Source organism: Drosophila subpulchrella, unplaced genomic scaffold, assembly GCF_014743375.2.
Source record: "Drosophila subpulchrella strain 33 F10 #4 breed RU33 unplaced genomic scaffold, RU_Dsub_v1.1 Primary Assembly Seq16, whole genome shotgun sequence".
In the NCBI taxonomy this organism is placed as follows: Eukaryota; Metazoa; Arthropoda; class Insecta; order Diptera; family Drosophilidae; genus Drosophila; species Drosophila subpulchrella.
The window spans coordinates 1,540,698-1,559,817 of record NW_023665498.1 but is presented as its reverse complement, the minus strand read 5'-3'; the positions used below and the strand labels follow the sequence as shown (position 1 = coordinate 1,559,817).

At 35.3% G+C, this 19,120-nt stretch overlaps 1 protein-coding gene across 7 annotated transcripts in view; it reads left to right on the top strand.

Annotated features, from left to right (window-relative positions):
* LOC119559050 (calcium/calmodulin-dependent protein kinase kinase 2-like) overlaps positions 1-19,120 on the top strand; it is a 118,873-nt gene that overhangs the window by 19,444 nt on the left and 80,309 nt on the right. For 3 of the 7 annotated variants that reach the window (XM_037872178.1, XM_037872183.1, XM_037872182.1), the window contains exon 2: positions 11,269-12,147. In XM_037872178.1, coding sequence (XP_037728106.1) covers positions 11,269-12,147 — 879 coding nt within the window. Of the gene's footprint in view, positions 1-11,268; positions 12,148-19,120 lie in introns of those variants that run through there. The other 4 variants (XM_037872185.1, XM_037872184.1, XM_037872180.1 and 1 more) reach the window with 2 other exon arrangements.

Sequence of the window (19,120 nt, the reverse complement as noted above, 5' to 3'; positions counted from 1 at the left end):
TTAATTTGTTTCGGCGATTTTCTTTTCTAAAAATAATGTCGTCCCGCTTTGTTTCTTCGGGTTCGGCTCGGTTCAAATTTAGGTTTTGTTCTTGATGTTTTCTGCTCAATTGTGTCTTTTTGCACTTGAGCGTAGAGTTTTTCCCTAAAGGCGTGAAGCGTTAAGTCGTGTTCGTTGTTAAATTTTATTTCCTTATTATACACGTTACTCGTAGAGTAAAAGGGTATACTAGATTCGCCGGAAAGTATGTAACAAGCAGAAGGAAGCGTTTCCGACCCCATAAAGTATATATATTCTTGATCAGGATCACTAGCCGAGTCGATCTAGCCATGTCCGTCTATCCGTCTGTCTGTCCGTCCGGATGAACGCTGAGATCTCGGAAACTATAAGAGCTAGGCTATTGAGATTTGGCGTGCAGATTCCTGAGCTTCTTACGCAGCGCAAGTTTGTATCAGCAGAGTGCCACGCCCACTCTAGCGCCCACAAACCGCCCAAAACTGTGGCTCCTACAGTTTTGATGCTAGAATAAAAATTTTAACTGAAATATATGGTTCTCATCAATACCCATCGATTGACCCAAAAAAAAGTTTGACACTCCCACTTTAACGCCCACAAACCGCCCACAAACTTCAAAAAATCGTAAATATGAACGCGGATATATCGGAAAATATCAAAGATAGAGAAATGGGATTTCAGTTTTAGATTTCGTAGGCTTAAGCGCAGCGCATGTTTGTTACGCGAATTTTCCACGCCCACTCTAACGCCCACAAACCGCCCAAGCCTGTGGCGCCCACAATTTTCATGCTAGATAAAAAATTTTAACTGAAAAGATTGGGGAATTTCTTTGTTAGTTTTTTAAATACTGTCTTTTCTTCGTCGTTTAGATGGTCTGTCCTTAAGAGTTCGAAGCTATTTGACTTGTAACTTTTCCCTTTAGTTATATAATTAAGTGTCGGTATAGCTTCCAAATAATCAGATGGGGCGAATTCGTTCACCTTTATTCGAGAGTCTATAAATAGGTTTTGTTTTTCTTCAGAATAGTTAACGACTTTCAATTAACTATATCCGTCTTTTGCTTGATATAAGCCCCCGTTTATGACTAAGTCCTTGTTTACGTCAATGTTGTCACACAAAAATGTGCCATCGGTGACAGTAACTGGTAATCGAACGAGGGTTTTCGACTTTTCGTCGATTACGTGTACTCCGGTGGGCACATTCTGTTCTTAATATAATTTTATGTTGCCAACTATTGATTGAAGTTGTAGTTTTGGAATATCAACAACTGCGTTAATCTGTTGTAAGATATCCATTCCTATAAGTCCCTGGAAGAAGTCATGAAAATTGAATATAAACATATCGAATTTTCTTTCCCCATTCGAATTGTTAAAAAGTTTAACTTCTGTTTTCTTTTCAATATTATGGACTTTCAGTACTGTTTTAATTGGAATAGAGGTATTGAGTTTTCTTTGATCATTTTGCTGAATTATCAAGGGGTCTATGAAAGACATAGTTGCCCCAGTGTCTGTTAAGAATTTTAATGGTATGTTATTTTTGAATGGAGTTAGAACAGTGTAAGGAAGTAAGCACCCATGGCTCACTTGTTTTAAGTATCCTGTTTGGACTTTGAGGCTCTGTCCCAAAAATTTGACTCTTTGTCAATATTATGTACTTGATTATTCTCTTCTTTTTCATGTCGTTTCTTTTCTTTAATGTTATGTAACCTAGCAGAAGATCTAGTGTTAGGGTAGCTTGATCTACCGGATGATTCCTGCTTCCGCATAAATGCCGGGACTTCCCTATTCCTGCCGCTAGAATAACTGCGTTCCATATTCCGTCCGGAGTAGCGGTAATTTCTGTTATTATAGTTACGCCTTACTTCGTCTCTCCTACTATTTCTGTCATTATATTGTAATCTATTGTTATATTGAGAGTATCTTTCCCTAGTTATTGACAAAATTACTTAGTAATTTCGAGTCCCCATTATAATCCGGTAAACATTTAATAGCGTCTGAAATGCGTAAGGACGTATAAACTTCGGCCGAGTTAATGCTGGTGTCAACCGTTGACGTGTCTGAGGAGCTCATACTAACAGATGGAGGTCGTAAAATTATCTGATCTGTAATAATAGGTTCTTCCCTAATATCTGGCAAACTAGCACTCGATCTTGTTTTGATTCTGATTTTTGTTATTTCCGTGTTCGCACTGGACAAATGGAAAAACTTTACTTCAGATTTTTTTTTTTTAGGTTTGACGTTGTGTAGTTTTTTATTCCCATTTTTTTATTGAGAAGTTGTGTAAATTTTTTGTTTGATTCCCATTTTTACTTGTATATTGCATATTTATATATTTTTATTTTTTTTATTTTGCCTTTATATTTATATTTTTTTGCTATCCATATTTTCTTTTTCACCTCCACACTTTATCTATTTCTTTCTGGTATATTCACTTATATTAACTTACACTAAGATTATCTTCATATTCCTGTGTTGGTTGGTTCTCCCTTCTGATCTCCTGATCCTAGAAGGGTCGTTAGACTGAGCCAGTTATGTTGGTCTGCACGAAAATGTCTGATTCAGCTAAATACAATGTTCGTAATTCAAAGTGTAAGTACATGTGTACGTATGTGTGTAGGTTCGCGCCACTGCACCTATACCCTTTCTAAAGCGAAAACTATTTACTTAATTAATTAATCAATTTAATTAATTTTTTCTTGAGTAAAAATACAACACGAATTTTTTAAAAATATTGAAGTGTTTCAAATATTTAAATCAATTTTAACGGACTTAATTTCTATAACAAAAAGAAAAAAAATATATTGTAATAATAATGTATAATACGTAAACATAACATAATACGTAAATTCAATTTACTTAATCTTACTGTAATCAAAAAATTTACTTTTATAAAACAATTATATTTGTTTTTTTTATGTACAATAATGCTTCTAAAATGTTAGGGATTTAAATGTCGCTGCTCCACGAACATTTTTCCGCCGAAATTTTAGTCGCTAGCAGAACATAACGGAGACGCAAAAAAAATGGACCGGCCGAAATTTGTTTCTGCGAACGCGGAGTGCAGGCAGATTATAAGACAAAGAAAGAGGGGGAAATCTCCGAATATCTGTCTCTCTTTATTGCACTACCGTTTCCGTCGGCAGTAGTCTACGCTGCGCCGACTTCTCTGCTGACGTCAACAGCGGCAAAGCGTTTTAGGCACAAAAAAAAAACAGCTTTTTGCCTTCAGATGTCACAGCGTGCCTACTGCAGAACTGAAGGGTAGATACGTCGGCCGTATAAAGTAATTGATTTAGTCTCGGCGCTGATTTGCCGAATAAGCCACATAAAAACAAAGAATGTCTGCATCTTTCTTATCCACGTTCGAGAGCTAAAACAACACAACAAAAAAGCACAGGCGAGGAACATCGGCATGCGGACACCACGAAAGATTTGCAATGGAGGCTGACACAGACTGCGAGGCAACAGAAAGGAAAAACACATAGTAAACAGTGAAACGATATTATCTTTATAAGGATAAGGATCAAAAAGCCGTTTAGTCGTCAGGCCAAAGCCGTTTTTAGCGGTATAGGTATGTATACAGACACAAAGACAGGCAGTAGCAACGGTCAGGCTAAAGCCGGAGTCTAAGTAGCATATGCAGGCCAGAAATCCGCTTAATCCAAACACATCCCGGAGTCAACAACCCGCTTAACGAGAAGGATCTGAAGAAGCCGTTCTGCCACACGCAGGGCAGGAATCTGATTGTTCAAAACACAACCGACTACTACGTGCCACTGAAGAAAGGGGAGAAAAAGTACGGCTTAAGGATCGGGACCGTTGGGCTTGGCTAGAAAAGAACACGCGACAGCAGTTAAAATTCAAAAGAAAAGTCCAAACGCCAACGAGAGAGCATATGGGACGCCCGGAGAGAGAAAAGAAAGGGGGGAAAGGGAAATAGCAGTAAAGGCCATCTAGTGCTCCCGGTCAGGGAGCAACGATTATGGCGGTTGAAAGGAGCGATAGATCCGACCCACGGCGCCATCCTGCACCGCCATGCCAAAGCCAAAGGCGCCCAGAGGGAGCGGATCGACGTGGTCGAGGCCAAGGAGAGGATGTGGAGGATGGAGGCCTACTTTTTGCGCCTCTAACTTGAAGCAGCCCGCAAAGAACACCAGCCAGCGAAGGAAGAGAGGGAGTGGTCCTGGGATGCTGGTCGTGGCAATTTTGTTTTGGGTCAATCGTTAAATATTAACAAGACTAATACATTTCAGTTACAATTTTTTTTTCTATCATGAAAATTGTAGGCGCCACAGGTTTGGGCGTTAGAGTGGGTGTGACATATTCGCGTAACAAACTTGCGCTGCGAACAAGGCAAAAGAATCTAGGTCTGAAATTCCAATTTTCTATCGTTCATATTTACGGTTTCTGAAGTTGGTGGGCGGTTGGCGGGCGTTAAAGTGAGCGTGGCAAACTTTTTTGGGTCAATCGATAGGTATTCATAAGAACAATACATTTCAGTTAAAATTTTTATTCTAGCATTAGAGCGTTAGAGTGGGCGTGGCACACTGACGAAACAGTTTGCACTGCGAAGGAATCTGCATGCCTAACCCCAGTATTGCAGCCCTTATAGTTTACGAGATCACAGCGTTCATACGGACAGACGCACAGACGGACATGGCTAGATCGATTCGGCTAGTGATCCTGATTAGAATATATATACTTTATGTGGTCGGAAATTCTTCCATCTACATGTTACATACTTTCCAACGAATCTAATATACTCTTTTACTCTACGAGTAACGGGTATAAAAATAGGATATAGTTCCCCAATCCGGCTGGTTCCGACTTATATACTACCTGCAATAGAAATAAGACTTTTTGGAAGGTTTCATCCCGACAGCTTTAAAGCTAAGAGACTAGTTTGCTAAGAAGCGGGCAGAGGGATGGACTCGGCTAGTGATCCTGATCAAGAATATATATACTTTATGGGGTCGTAAACGTCTCCTTCACTGCGTTGCGAACTTCTGACTGTTATCAATTTAACCTCTGCAAGGGTATTGTTAAGAACATCATACATAAAATATTTTAGAATCATATAACTGCCATAATTAAAATCGGACAATTAATTGGAAAATTGATCATAATATCTTCTCCTTTCTATTTTCAATATTTTGGAATCAATTTAATAAAAATCGGTCATCTATATCATATAGCTGCCATAGGAAGGATCGGAAAATTAATGGCGAAATAATACAAAACAGTTATATTTAGTTTTCGGTTAAACATTTACGCTAGTAAATTTACATGGAACATTATCTTAAAATTTCTGTAAGTCGAAAAACTCTGAATATGCTCTGAGTATAGAAACGGCATGCATAATCCTATATAAATTTCGACTTGCCGAAGTTTGCTTCCTTTCTTGTCTTAAATTGCTTCTTATTTTTTTTAGGACAAGTCAAACAGGTTAATAAAAGGGGATCGTGACGGATGACCAGTAAATTTTGTTGTCGTTTTTGCTTCCTATTCGGGATCCTGCGACTCACATCGTGTAGTCCTTTCCTTAAGGCAACGGAGCTCGTTGTCACTCCAAGAAAAATGGCGGAGTCATAACTAGAAAGAGCCAAGACAGCTCCAAGCGAGATCCGCGGGCCACAATTGGTATTTCCATTTTCTGCAGTCACCGAGTGCAGTTGGAGCAAGTTAGAAAAAAAGACTTAAGTCTGATCGGCAACTACGTTATAGAAATATTACAGTGTGTTGTGCTACATGCGGAATGAAGAATTGGAACGCTAATCGAAAAAATGTTATTCTTATCCGAATTAAAGGTTAAGAAAGCGCGATAATTAGGGATACCTGTTAGCAACTATCCAGATTTTTCTGTCCGACTTAGGTTTGGCACTTAGTGCCCAGTTTTGAAGATCTATGGTCGAAGCTGAATTTTCCCCATCTATTGGAAAGGGGGATTTGCTGAAAGAAAAGTAAACGTTGAAAGGAAAACCAGTCGAGCCGTCAGTTTCCAACAGCTACTTAGTCTCACACAACTCCAATTAGACTATGCATTTTAATGGATTTGTACTTGTTCCCGCTTCCTCTTTATTATTATTTTCTATTTCTAAGACATTCTTATTTTCTAAGACATTCAGTCTGGAGTGTGGATGAGGATAACTCGGAAGATGTAAGTGTAGGGCGGGTATTGTTTGAAACCGAGGAAACCTTAGGCTGACCGCGGATTAGACATATTTTAATAGTGTAAGTGTTGTGTTAAGCATTTGATTAAGACAGAATTGTATAAGGCTAGCAACGATTCTTTTTTAATCTGCCTACATACAACTATAACCTCTTTAAAATTTTTTTTGAGCTCTGATTTCATATTTTTATCCATTAATTATTTATTCAATTGAATGCGTCATTATTATTTCACCCATATTATTATGTTTTTCATTTGTAAGGAATTTTACTAGATATTTAAATATATTTAGTAATGTTTTAAAAAAACTTTAATTTGCCTATAAATAGTATTGTAATGCTTATAATGATAATTGGAGCTTTGTAAATTTTTACATCGTTTCTTGGTACAATTAGTAGGGTTATATTGTACAATTTTTGGGTAAGGTAAAATTTGATTTGATTTGATTTGTGATTGATTGATTTATTTTTTACTACTGTTTTTACGAGAATATTATGATTAGTCGGCTCTTATTCAGGATTTATAATGATGTAAATGATAAATGTTTTATTATGGAAAACAGACACACGACGATTCCATTTATGGTGTTCACTATTTCTTTGTTAAGAAGCCTAACTTGATTTTGGAGACTTGTAGCTATTTCGATACTCAGGTGATTATCTTTCTTAATTTAGTTGGGTAACATATTTTAAACTGTTGTTAAGCTATTTATTCTGTCCTATTCTTGTTTTTTTTTTATAATAATATGATTCATATTGTGTCATGAGATTATTGTGGTTTTTCTCAATTATTACTAAGACTTCATAATCTGTGTTCATGCCAAAGGGCGTTTAATTTCTGGAGGCAGTGTCGAGCGGCAGTTTTCTCCAGATGTCAACATCTCGCTTGTTCACACTGCCTTTCGCTCTCCCTATCAACTGTCCCTATCAACTCTCCTAGGCTAGGCTTAAAGATTTCATAGCTTAACACGCCCACTTTAACGCCCACAAACTTCAAAAAATCGTAAGTATGAGCGCGGATTGGGATTTAAGATTTAGATGGCGCCCACAATTTCATGCAAGATAAAGAATTTTTACTGAAATATATATCAATACCTATCGATTGACACAGAACAAAAGTTTGCCACGCCCACTCTACCGCCCATAACGCTTAAATCTGTCTACCGCCCACATAACCATGTATTGAAATCGCGGTAGGTGGCGCATTTCAATCTCGCTTTGCTGCTTGCATATCTACATTTCCCTTTGGTCCCTTAAGCTGAGTAACGGGTATCTGATGGTCGAGTTACTCGACTATAGCGTTCTTCCTTGTTTTTATTTATATCTGCGGTACTGGTGTTTTGTGTTTTAACCGAGCCAAGCGTTACCGCCGTGCTTGTGTTCTAAATCGTAATTTTTATTGTTAATTGTTTCTTTAATAATTGCAATTTAACAAAACTAAATTCTACCTTAACCTGCTCATTTGTTATTGTAGTTTGTACTCTGTTATGCATGCGTTTTAATTGTATTTGGTGTTATTTCTCATAGCTCTCTGGAATCTCTTATTTTGTTTGTGTTTTGTGAGCCACGCTTAGTCGATAGATAATTTTTTTTATGTGTTTATAATTTTCTTTTAATCCCAGTATCAAATTGACTGAGGTGTTTATAATTTTTTTTGCATATCGCCCTATTAATAACTTTTTAAATCTTAAGCTTTTAAATTATAAATTTAAAATATAAAAAATTTTCCAAGATAGATTGTAATATAAAAATACATCCTAAATGTACTGGACTTGTTGACAGGATTGGATTGGATTTTCGTGGAATTGTGCCTCTAGCGTGGAAATAGACCGTGACTTAGACCAATGATCGCTTTACGAAACTTTTTGATAAGCTAATAGTTGTTGAATTCAAAGAGTTCAATGTCGACCTTGATAGTTGAAAAACAATGTCAGTTGGGTCACAAACGCAAGAAGACCGCTTTTTTAAAATCTGTGGGAGTAAAGGGATCAGTCCCGAATCCCAAATTAGTTTCTTAGATTTTTTCCAGCAGATACTCCGATACTCAGACGAACGATGTTCAGATTGCTGGTGGGGGAAGAAAGAGACTCTCGATTGATCCATAAGAAAGCAATTATTTGTGTATCGATAAGCCCTTGAAACCTGATCTGCAGATGTTTTGGAATTTACATATGCTACACTGGTCGGCATAAGTATTTTCACAAAACAAAAGTTAAATATACTCATAATTTGAACTTACTTCTTGTTAACTTTGGCATCAATGGAAAGGTAATTTAAATGCCGTTTGAATAATATAATACATTTTATAACCCATTCAGTACTTATTGAAAAGGATGAATTTGTGTAAACATCTACTTTTTAAACTTTTTTCCTCGACTTGAAAACTTTAATTTTTTGATGCAAAAAGTTTCTTCAAACAAAAATAATAGTAACTGCAAAAAAAATTTTCAAAAATCATTTTGCTTATATTTTCTTATGATTTTTTGAAAATGTTTTCTTTTTTTCATACAAATTTGTTCTGACATTGTCAAAGCGTATTATAATTTCAGGCAGAAGTTTGAAACGTTTTCGATAATATAAAGTATATATATTCTTAATTAGATTCACAAGCCGAGTCCGTCTATCCAGGGTCTCTATCTTTTTTGAGTGCCTATATGCATAAAAATGTAGGTATTTTATTTAAATGTATTCTTTGATGGATGTTTGAGAAATGTAATTTTTTGAGGGTCAACAATTGGTTTTCTTTCTTTAAATAATAGCTTAGAGGAAAAATAATATAAAGTTAGGAAAGAAAGAAAATTTTTTGTGATAGCAGTATTTTGAGATAAAAGCGATGCTTCTCAGGTTTTTCGTTTTTATACCCTTGCAGAGGGTATATTGATTTCAGTCAGAAGTTTGCAACGCAGTGAAGGTGACGTTTCCGACCCCATAAAGTAAATATATTCTAGATCAGCATGACTAGACGAGTCGATCTAGCCATGTCCGTCTGTCCGTCTGTCCGTCCGTTTCTACGCAAACTAGTCTCTCAGTTTTAAAGCTATCGGGCTGAAACTTTCCCAAAAGTCTTATATCTTTTGCAGGTAGTATATAAGTCGGAACCAGCCGGATCGGACAACTATATCTTATAGCTCCTATAGGAATAATCGAAAAAAAAAATTTTAAGAAATTATATCTTTGGTGTTTTTTAGCTTATAACTTCCTAAGCTTGGAAATAACATTTTTTAATTAGTTCTGAATTTTGAATTAAATTTTATTTATTATAGCTCCTATAGGAATAATCGAAAAAAAAAATTTTTAAGAAATTATATCTTTGGTGTTTTTTAGCTTATAACTTCCTAAGCTTGGAAATAACATTTTTTAATTAGTTTTGAATTTTGAATTAAATTTTATCGAAATCGGACGACTATATCATATAGCTGCCATAGGAAGGATCGGAAAATTGGTGGAAAAATAATAGAAAACAAATTATAGATTCGGTGGTTTTCAACATATAACCTCCAACGCTTGGAAATAACATTTTTTAATTAGTTCTGAATTTCGAATTTAATTTTATCAAAATCGGACGACTATATCATATAGCTGCCATAGGAACGATCGGAAAATTGGTAGGAAAATAATATGAAACAAATTATAGCTTCGGTGTTTTTTGACATATTATCTTATACTATTGGGAATATAATTTTTTGTGTTTTTAAATTTAATAAATATAGCTGCAAGGGTATATAAGCTTCGGCTTGCCGAAGCTAACTTCCTTTCTTGTTTTGTTTTGTTTTTCATCGGGGAAAAAAAAAATCCGATATTTTGGCTGTTTGTAGGAGTGTTAATCGGGTGAAAGCCCTTCAGATCTGAAGTAGGGTCGGTGTGGCATGTCAAAAAGGCTTCTGTTTTTATTTGTGTCCCAAAAACACTGCCCCGCTGTAGACGTCAGTAGAGAAGTCGGCGCAGTGTTGAAGGGTCCGTTAATATTTATTTAAATATTTAAGCCACTTTAAAAAATTCATATTGCGTTTTTAATTAAGGATTACAAATTGTATAGTCGGATATGTTTCGCTTTATAAAGGTTATAGGAGCAGTTGCACCCGTCAACAGCGAAGATAAAACAAAAGAAATAGTGCAAAGAAGAGTTATCATAAGATTAAAAGTGATATTTAGTGATATTAATATTTAAGTTTAAGACGCTGTGCATTGATCTTGGTCTAAGGTTAGTCAATTTATAAGGTGTTTTATGGGTTTTACCAAAAAATGTAGAATATTCTGGTTCCGTTAGTCTCTAAAGGGTAAATATACAAATATACAAGTAAAACGCATTTTTTTGAACATTGGCCCTTACCCTATTTCAGGAGCGTTGGCCAAGGACTCAGAGGTTACAGACAAATGTTTAAGGATTGTGAAAAATAAATTAACCAAGCGAAAAACTTCTTGGAAAACTTAAGTTTACTATTTAAAACAATCATAAAACATCCAAAAACAAATATAAATTTAATATTAATTTGTATGTATTTTATTTTATAAAAATGATCAAAAACAAATTTGTTGTAATGAAATTATTAATGGTTTTTTAAATTTCGTACATCAAGTGTACGGCACGCGTAAAATCAGCCCTCACTTTCATATGAGCTGTCACGAGTGAATATGCAGACATTTCATACAAATGTCTATATAGCGTGACACGTTACCGTTGATTTACCAGGTGATTCACGGGTGAAACCTAAGTTTTTGAACTAAAGGAAAAGTATAGATTTCTGCCTTCGTAATCTAAACTAGTCCTGCATTATATTTTATGCTTGTAAAGTAGTTCCCGATTCTGATCAAGATAATATATACTGAATATGGTTTGAAACACTTTCTTTTTCCTGTTACATACTTTTCAACGAATACAATATACCGTTTTACTATACGAGTAATGGGTATAAGATCGATTTTATTGCAGGTTAAAAACCCCTTCCAACCAAAATCTCAAATAACTGTAATTTTTGGCTCCTATTTTTAAACCAAACTTGAAAATATTTATAAATTATTATATCCAGGAAAAAAATTAATAAATTATTTAATGAATTTAACAAAACATTTTATTTTTGATTTGCAGCCAGAATACTTTCTAAAATCCAAAATGGATGAAATTGTACCATCAATAAAATCAGATGGAGGAAAGAATAATCAGGAAGTGAAGATGCAAGAAGTTGATTACGTTCAAATTGGGCATAAAACTAATGATGCGAATTTCGTACTTTTGACTGAACAAAAACGAGGTTGTGATGAGGAAAGTCTTGAGAAAATTGAGTTTAAAAGCAACGATTTAAAGGCATTTGACTTTCAGGGTAAAATAAATACTTCGAAAAATGGAGGTCTGAAAGTTGAAAAGAAAATATCAGACGGAGGAAATATTACTCAAAGTCCAAAACTTTATAATTTTGAAATACCGCAGTCCTCAATAAAGTTTGGCCAATTTTCAAAGATTTCTATAACCGATAGTAGTTTTTATGGAAACCTGATTGTCAATCCGCATAAGACAATTGATCTTGTCCAAGGAAGTAAATTGGATAAACAGGAGAAGTTTATTAAATCTCAGTCTATTGAATTCTACCTCGAGCAAAGTTCTTTGAGTAATTACCGGAATCCAGATTCTTGTTTCCTAAGAAACATACAAAAACAATACTGCACTGATTCCAGAGATCCAGAGTTCGCAGAAATGTTGGAATGTGTGCCAAAGACTTCAAAGGAAATTGACCATTGCCTAAGTTTGGGCAACGAATTCTTTAAAAAGTGCCCTACAGCATCAAAACTTCAATCAATTGAAAGTCGCCCCATCTATCCGAATGTGCCATATAGCCCCTATAGTAGTCCTTTTGGAAGTCCACATTGCAGTCGACGACGTCCTTTCCGAGAGTCTAGGAGAATATCGATTGAAAAATCTGGAAGCTTTCTTCAATTAAACCAATATAAATTGATGGAACAAATTGGTCAGGTAATAATTTTATTACCTATTTTTACTTACAGAATTTTATACCCGTTACTTGTAGTCTTGTTTAATGAGTGCTAAGTAGAAAGCATTTTGTTGGTCAAGACCGCCAGTCTAGCTGCATTCAATTGGTCTAACTGACCCTATCAATTGAATTCCGAACACCCTTACGGTACTTTATCGTGAGCTCTCGCCCTATATTATCACTCGGCATCCCTTGCCCCCTCTGATATCAGCCGAAGAGCTTTTGGGAAGATTTGTGACTTCGGGGACAGTTAAAGCCAATGACCAAACAAAATGGACGAAATGGATACATCTGGAAAAAACTGCCACTTGTCACCGCCAACAAAAATAAAACACCAAAATGGACTGAATATTCAAAAATATGCATACTGTTCTAAAAACGAATTACACAGGACCACAAAGTCAAACTTTTTAAAATTTCTACGAATAACTTTTCCTTAAAAGTTAGTTAAAATATCATACAAACTTATCACCTACAGGTACGCAAAGAGTATGAAAATCCGATGTTCGTCGACATTTTAAATTTTCTGTACACCACGGCGTTACAAAAAAATAGTTCAAAGTTAGTTTAAGCAACCCGATTTTTAATTAGCCGAAATGGTCCTGTTGCATACTGCAAATGGTGACTCGCGACGAGTTGTGTGTTGTGTTATTGAGTGACTTTGAAACAGCCTCAAGGCCACCAAAAATTAACCGTTGGTTAAAACATGTTCTGTACGAAACGATGACTTTATTTATTTTAAAAAAGGTGTCCTTATATGCAGCCCGGTGAAAAAGTATTTAAAAAGCGGAACTTAATGTTCACAATTTCATTGACGTCGTTATTAGAGGAACACAAATGTATGACGTATACTGAAATTTTGATTTCGTTCATAAGTTTGCAACGCAAGTATATATTAGTGATCCACCTAAGCAATCGAGTCGATCTAATCAATTTTTCCGCTTTTTAACGCATGTTAACCAAAATGTACATTTTTGACATTTTGTGTTGCCGTTTTTCTGTTATAAATGTTAACCATATAGTAAAAATCCGCACTAATTATACCCTTTACTCGTAGAGTAAAAGGGTATACTAGATTCGTCGGAAAGTATGTAACAGGTAGAAGGAAGCGTTTCCGACCTCATAAAGTATATATATTCTTGATCAGGATCACTAGCCGAGTCGATCTAGCCATGTCCGTCTGTCTGTCTGTCCGGATGAACGCTGAGATCTTGTAAACTATGAGAGCTAGGCTATTGAGATTTGGCGTGCAGATTCCTGAGTTTGTTTCAGTAGAGTGCCACGCCCACTCTTACGCCCACAAACCGCCTTAAACTGTGGCTTCTACAGTTTTGATGCTAGAGTAACAATTTTAACTGAAATGTATTGTTCTCATCAATACCTATCGATTGACCCAAAAAAAGTTTGCCACGCCCACTTTTACGCCCAGAATCCGCCTACAAACTTCAAAAAATCGTAAATATGAACGTGGATATCTCGGAAACTATCAAAGATAGAGAATTGGGATCTCAGATTTAGATTCCGTAGCCTTGTGCGCAGCGCATGTTTGTTACGCGAATATGCCACGCCCACTATAACGCCCACAAACCGCCCAAGCCTGTGGCGCCCACAATTTTTATGCTAAATGAAAAATTTTAACTGAAATGTATTGATCTCGTCAATACCTATCAATTGATCCAAAAAAACATTTGCCACGCCGACTCTAACGCTCATAACGCTTAAATCTGTCTACCGCCGGTAGGTGGCGTCTTTAAATCTCGCTTTGCTGCTTGCATATCCCCATTTCCCTTTGGTCCCTTAAGCTGAGTAACGGGTATCTGATAGTCGAGGTACTCGACTATAGCGTTCTTCCTTGTTTTTTTCTTAGTTCTGTCTCTTGGCTGTTTTATGATAAAGTAGTTCAATTTCCTAATAATTTTATTCGTAATTCTGAAATGTTAAACAAATTTAATTTACCGGAAAAGAAGTGAGTTTAAGCAAAAATAACGAAGGTATAATTATTTTCCTTTTGTTTACCATTAATTACACGAAAATTTCTATGGCAGCTATATGATATAGAGTCCGAATTAAAAAAATTTAATTCAAAATTCTGAATAATGATATCGCTAAGAGAAGAAAATAATATATCAAAAACCAGCGAAGTTATAATTTTTCAAACAAAAAATTCCAATATTTTCTCGATTATTCCTATGGAAGCAATAGGATATTTTCAAAACTTTATTCGAAATTCTGAATGATATTCCCAAGAGTAGAAGTTAAAAAAACACCAAAGTTAATTTTTTTATTTTTATTTTTTCAAAAAGTAGAGTCTGGGGAGGTTTATATATCTTTCAGTCTCGCTCTGACGTGGACACAGCCGTACAGTATGACGGTATACCTACAAAGATGTAATACCAGCTTGAGTTTTTCAATTTATCGGTCAAATTTAAAAGGGATTAAATGAGAAAAAAAAGGTTAAGAAGAAATCTAGTCCAAGAGGATTACTAATGAAAACAAGAAAACTGTAAACAATCAATTGTTAATGCTAGAATGATTTCAAAAAGCATAAAGTACGTTTCAGATTTAAAATAATTAGGAAGGTCGAAGTTGTCCGAAAAATTGCTATAAACGCAGCAACCAGGTATATATTTATACCAAACCAAGAAATCCAATACGGAGTATTAATTGGAAACTCCAGATTATAAAAATTCATTTGTCCGAATTTTAAACACTGCAAGCAAATACGAAATTATCCACATAAACAAATTAAAAATCAAACGAAAAAACGAATTATTCATTGGAAACTCCATTGCAGAATATAAAAATTAATTTGTCCGAATTTTAAACACTGCAAACAAAAACGAAATTATCCACACAAACGAATTAAAAATTAAACCATTAGAAGACTACGACATAGTAAAAACTAATAAAGATGAAAACAATACAGACATTTTAAATAAATAGAACCCATGAGTTAAGCTACACACCATTGGTTTTTCATGCATTGGAATTTTAAAATTTTACTTATAATGAGTCAATATCATTTTAGAAAATTGTGAATTTAAGCTTGAACCTTAAATGTTTTATAGCTTTTGCGCGTCTTATACTAATAGGCAGATGTTCTTTACTGATTTAATCGCAACAACTTGAGTTGGCACAGCTTGGTCAACATTTTAAAATTATCTTTGAATCATATTATTCTTTGTTTGTGCCTAACCGAAGTAGACACTCGCAAGACGATCGCGTCGCGGCAATGGTAACGATGGTTACTGCGATGCGGTAACTGCGCTGAAGTTGAGCTAACGTGGTTAGCTCCTAGTTGAGATAGTGTAGGACTACGAGCTCTATTCCCGGAGGTGGAAAGTAGAACCGCGGAGTTATAGGTTGCGTTGATAAATCAGTTCTTCATTTGATACATGCTTATAAACTACTTGGAACACGGAAGTTTAGTGTAATGATTAGTAAAATAAGATATATTCTAAAGTAGGTAGGTAGGTAGGTAGGTCAGGGAGTTTTGATTATGGTAGCAGTTTGTGCTGACTTCATTGGCGGGTCAGTGTACCGTTGAGTCGGTGAGACATATAATATGCTGATCAGCAATTCTCATCTGCGGTGGGTGCTACTAAGCGCGTGGTACTGTTCCCAACTTGGCTACTGCTCGATTTGTTGAGTGCTGGTCATGTTGAGCACCCTTGGGTACGAACATTCGCACGCCCCCCCCCCCCCCCCCCCCCCCCCCCATTGAGGGGTACCCTCAATTAAGGAATTGTATAGAAAGCATCTAACAAATCATTGACTGTGGAGGATCCTTCCCTCAGCTGCGGAGGGTTATGTTCGTGATTAAGGTCCTTCATATCTTCTTGATGGTGCTTAACACTCCCCTTTGCGATAAAATTGACATTACCGTGGGGACTGAAATTGTGCCCTCGTAGAAATTGATCATTTGGCACGTCTATGGTATGTGAACCTTCTGCAGCAAAACTTAGATATTTCTTGGTTAAATTTAGAATTGTTGAACAAAAGTCAGACTTTTTGTAGGTTTTGAGTTGATGAGAATTCGGTTCTATATTAATTGGTTTTTCTCTTGCAGTATAAAGTTTAGTCAGCTGCAATGAACCATTATATGTTGCGGTTGATTCTCGATCGGACGAGTCAGTGTCGCTAGTTCTTGATTGGCTATATATATTTTCAGGGTCTTCTATTTTATGATCCAGCAATGCTAAGTTCGATAAATGAATCCTATCTTTATCGATAGAAATCTCATTCTGCCGTTTGCTATATTCAACATCAAATTGATTCACCGGATTTTTATCTTTCGTTAGCTCATAAGCAGCATTCGGTCCTGCAAAATCATCTGCGTCTTCTACCAAAAGAGGGTTGATTTCCGTATCAGATGACGTTTCTTTATTGAGAAAACCTGTGATTACATATCCAAACCTTGTGCCTTGCGCCAAAGCTTTATTAGGTCCTTGTCTAAGAAGTTCACCGGTTATTACTCGAAAATATACATCAACCCCTAAGGTTAGGTCAATGGAACCAGGTTTTCGAAAGTCAGGATCTGCTAACGGCAGTCCCTCGGGAATATTAAGATCGGTTGCAACCGGTACTGACGGTTGGTCTGTAATGACTGTGGGAATAATGAATAATAATAATAATAATATTTATTGATGTGTGTTATCTTCTTTAGAATAAAGTAAAAGATTTGGTTATAGTGGCCAACGGCCAAGCTTGTTCTTTATTGATTGATTGTCATAATTCGAGGACTTACAGCTAGCTATTTGCGGCTGCGCTGCCTGCAAACATTGGCAGCGGCCGTCATGTATATATAAAAGTATATGCTCACAAATGTATTTGGCTGATAGCAGCGAGAGCGCGAGAGAAGTTGTATATTCATTCATTGTATGTACGCAGGCCATGGGAATATGCTGACACTAGCACTTCCCATAAGTTGGGCTCTGAGTCGCATTCTTATTTTGGCTGGCCGCACGAGTTTAGCGGCCGAGAGTTTTGTATTTCTTTAAGTACACTGTAACACAATGTTGGTGTCGGTACAGTGGGTACTCCCTACAATGATACATGCATACTACATCTCCCTCCTTTTGAAAAATAACGTAATGTAATGAAGTTATTTTCTAAAGAATATGTTTTGTTTTTTTTTTTTAAATTTTTTTTTTTTTAAGTAATAAAAATGAAATTATTTCTAGTTATTTAAATTATCTTCTAGTACTTATATATTTGAAAATTCCAAAGTTATAAAAATTATTTTGTATCGTAAAAGAAATATAAGAAAGTTGGAAAACATTATGTTATTCAAAAATGTTGTTCTAATCAGAAAATATTGATATCATGTTGTGTTGTTTTTTTTTTATATTTTTATTTATTTTTTTTTTGTAAAATTTTTGTTGTTTGTTTTTTTTTTTTTTATTTATTTATTTATTCCACGCATTTGTTCTTTGTATTTATTCAATGTATTTATTCTATGTATGGCCATACGTAAAAATTGTATAAAAGTTTTTATGAAATAAAAATTTGTAACCTATCTTTACGAACTTTTTGTTCTTTTTTATTAATATTTGAAATTCTTATATTTTCATTATCTCCTATACCAATTACTGTATATGGTCCCGTATATTTGTATTCTAATTTGTGACCTGTTTCATTCCTTAATAAAACCTGATCTCCAATTTTTAGTTCAAAATCTAAACAGTTTTTATCATAATGACATTTTTGTTTTATTTTATTTGATTCTAATATTAATCTGGCTCTTTTGAAAGCTTGCTCTAATCTAAACTTTGTTTCTTTTGCGTAATCATCTATATTATAAATAGGTTCTATTCTCTCTACGCTATTAAAATGTTTTGGTAAATTCGAAGTCCTACCAAACACTAACTCATATGGACAATAATCATGTGCCATAGAGGGTGTCGTGTTGAAACAATAAACAAAATATTTTAGCCATATATCCCAATCCGTTTTATCAGTTGAGATGTATGTACGTATAAATTCATTAAAGGTTCTGTGGCTTCGTTCCACAGTTCCAACAGTCTGATAATGGTGTGCTGTCGATGTTATATGTTTGGTATTTAAGTTTTTGCATAGGTGTTAGATTAAAGAATTTTTGTATTCTGTTCCCATGTCCGTAATGAACGTCTTTATTGGACCGTACTTTAGAACAAATTAGTATGTCTTGTCGTTTTTGACATTTGGCATTTTGGACACTTACGTATGTACTGTTTTCTTTCTTTACTCATTCCTTTCCAATAGTAGTGTCTTTTGACCTTGGCCAAGGTTTTTGTTATACCTGAATGTCCTCCTTGAATAGGGTCGTCATGTAATGTAGACAATATTGCTTCTTTTTCATTATTAGTTGTTATTAGAGTCACCGGGTTGAGTAGCGCTACTCTTAATGATTTTAATATTTTGTTGCCCATTTTTTTAAAATTAGCTATTGAAATATTTTCAAAGATATTTTCGCATGGTGCCACTTTGAGTTGGGTAATTTTTTGTTTACCAGCCTGCAGTTCAAGCCTTTGGAAAAACTGACATAAGTCAAGACTTCCATTAGTATACAAATCTCCAACATCATATGTTGCTGTAATTTTTTTTTTCATGTTTGAAAAAACATAGATTATTATTTACATGCAAGGTCACTACTTTACGTACTTCGTCATTGTTAATGACTTTATATACGTTGGGCTTAGAAGCCTTTACTTGAGATTGCCTAGGCAATTCTACTTTATCTTTTCCTGCGCAGGAATTTTGTCTACTTTTTTGTCTTGTAGTGATATTTTGAAGATCTTTAATTGTTATTCTAGAAAGGGCGTCTGCCACGAAGTTATCTTTTCCCTTTAGATACTCGACTGTGAAGTCATATTCCTCTAATTCGAGCCTCATGCGTGTGAGTTTTGAACTAGGATTGACCATTGAAAATAAGTATGTTAGTGGTCTATGATCGGTTTTAACTGTAAAATGTTT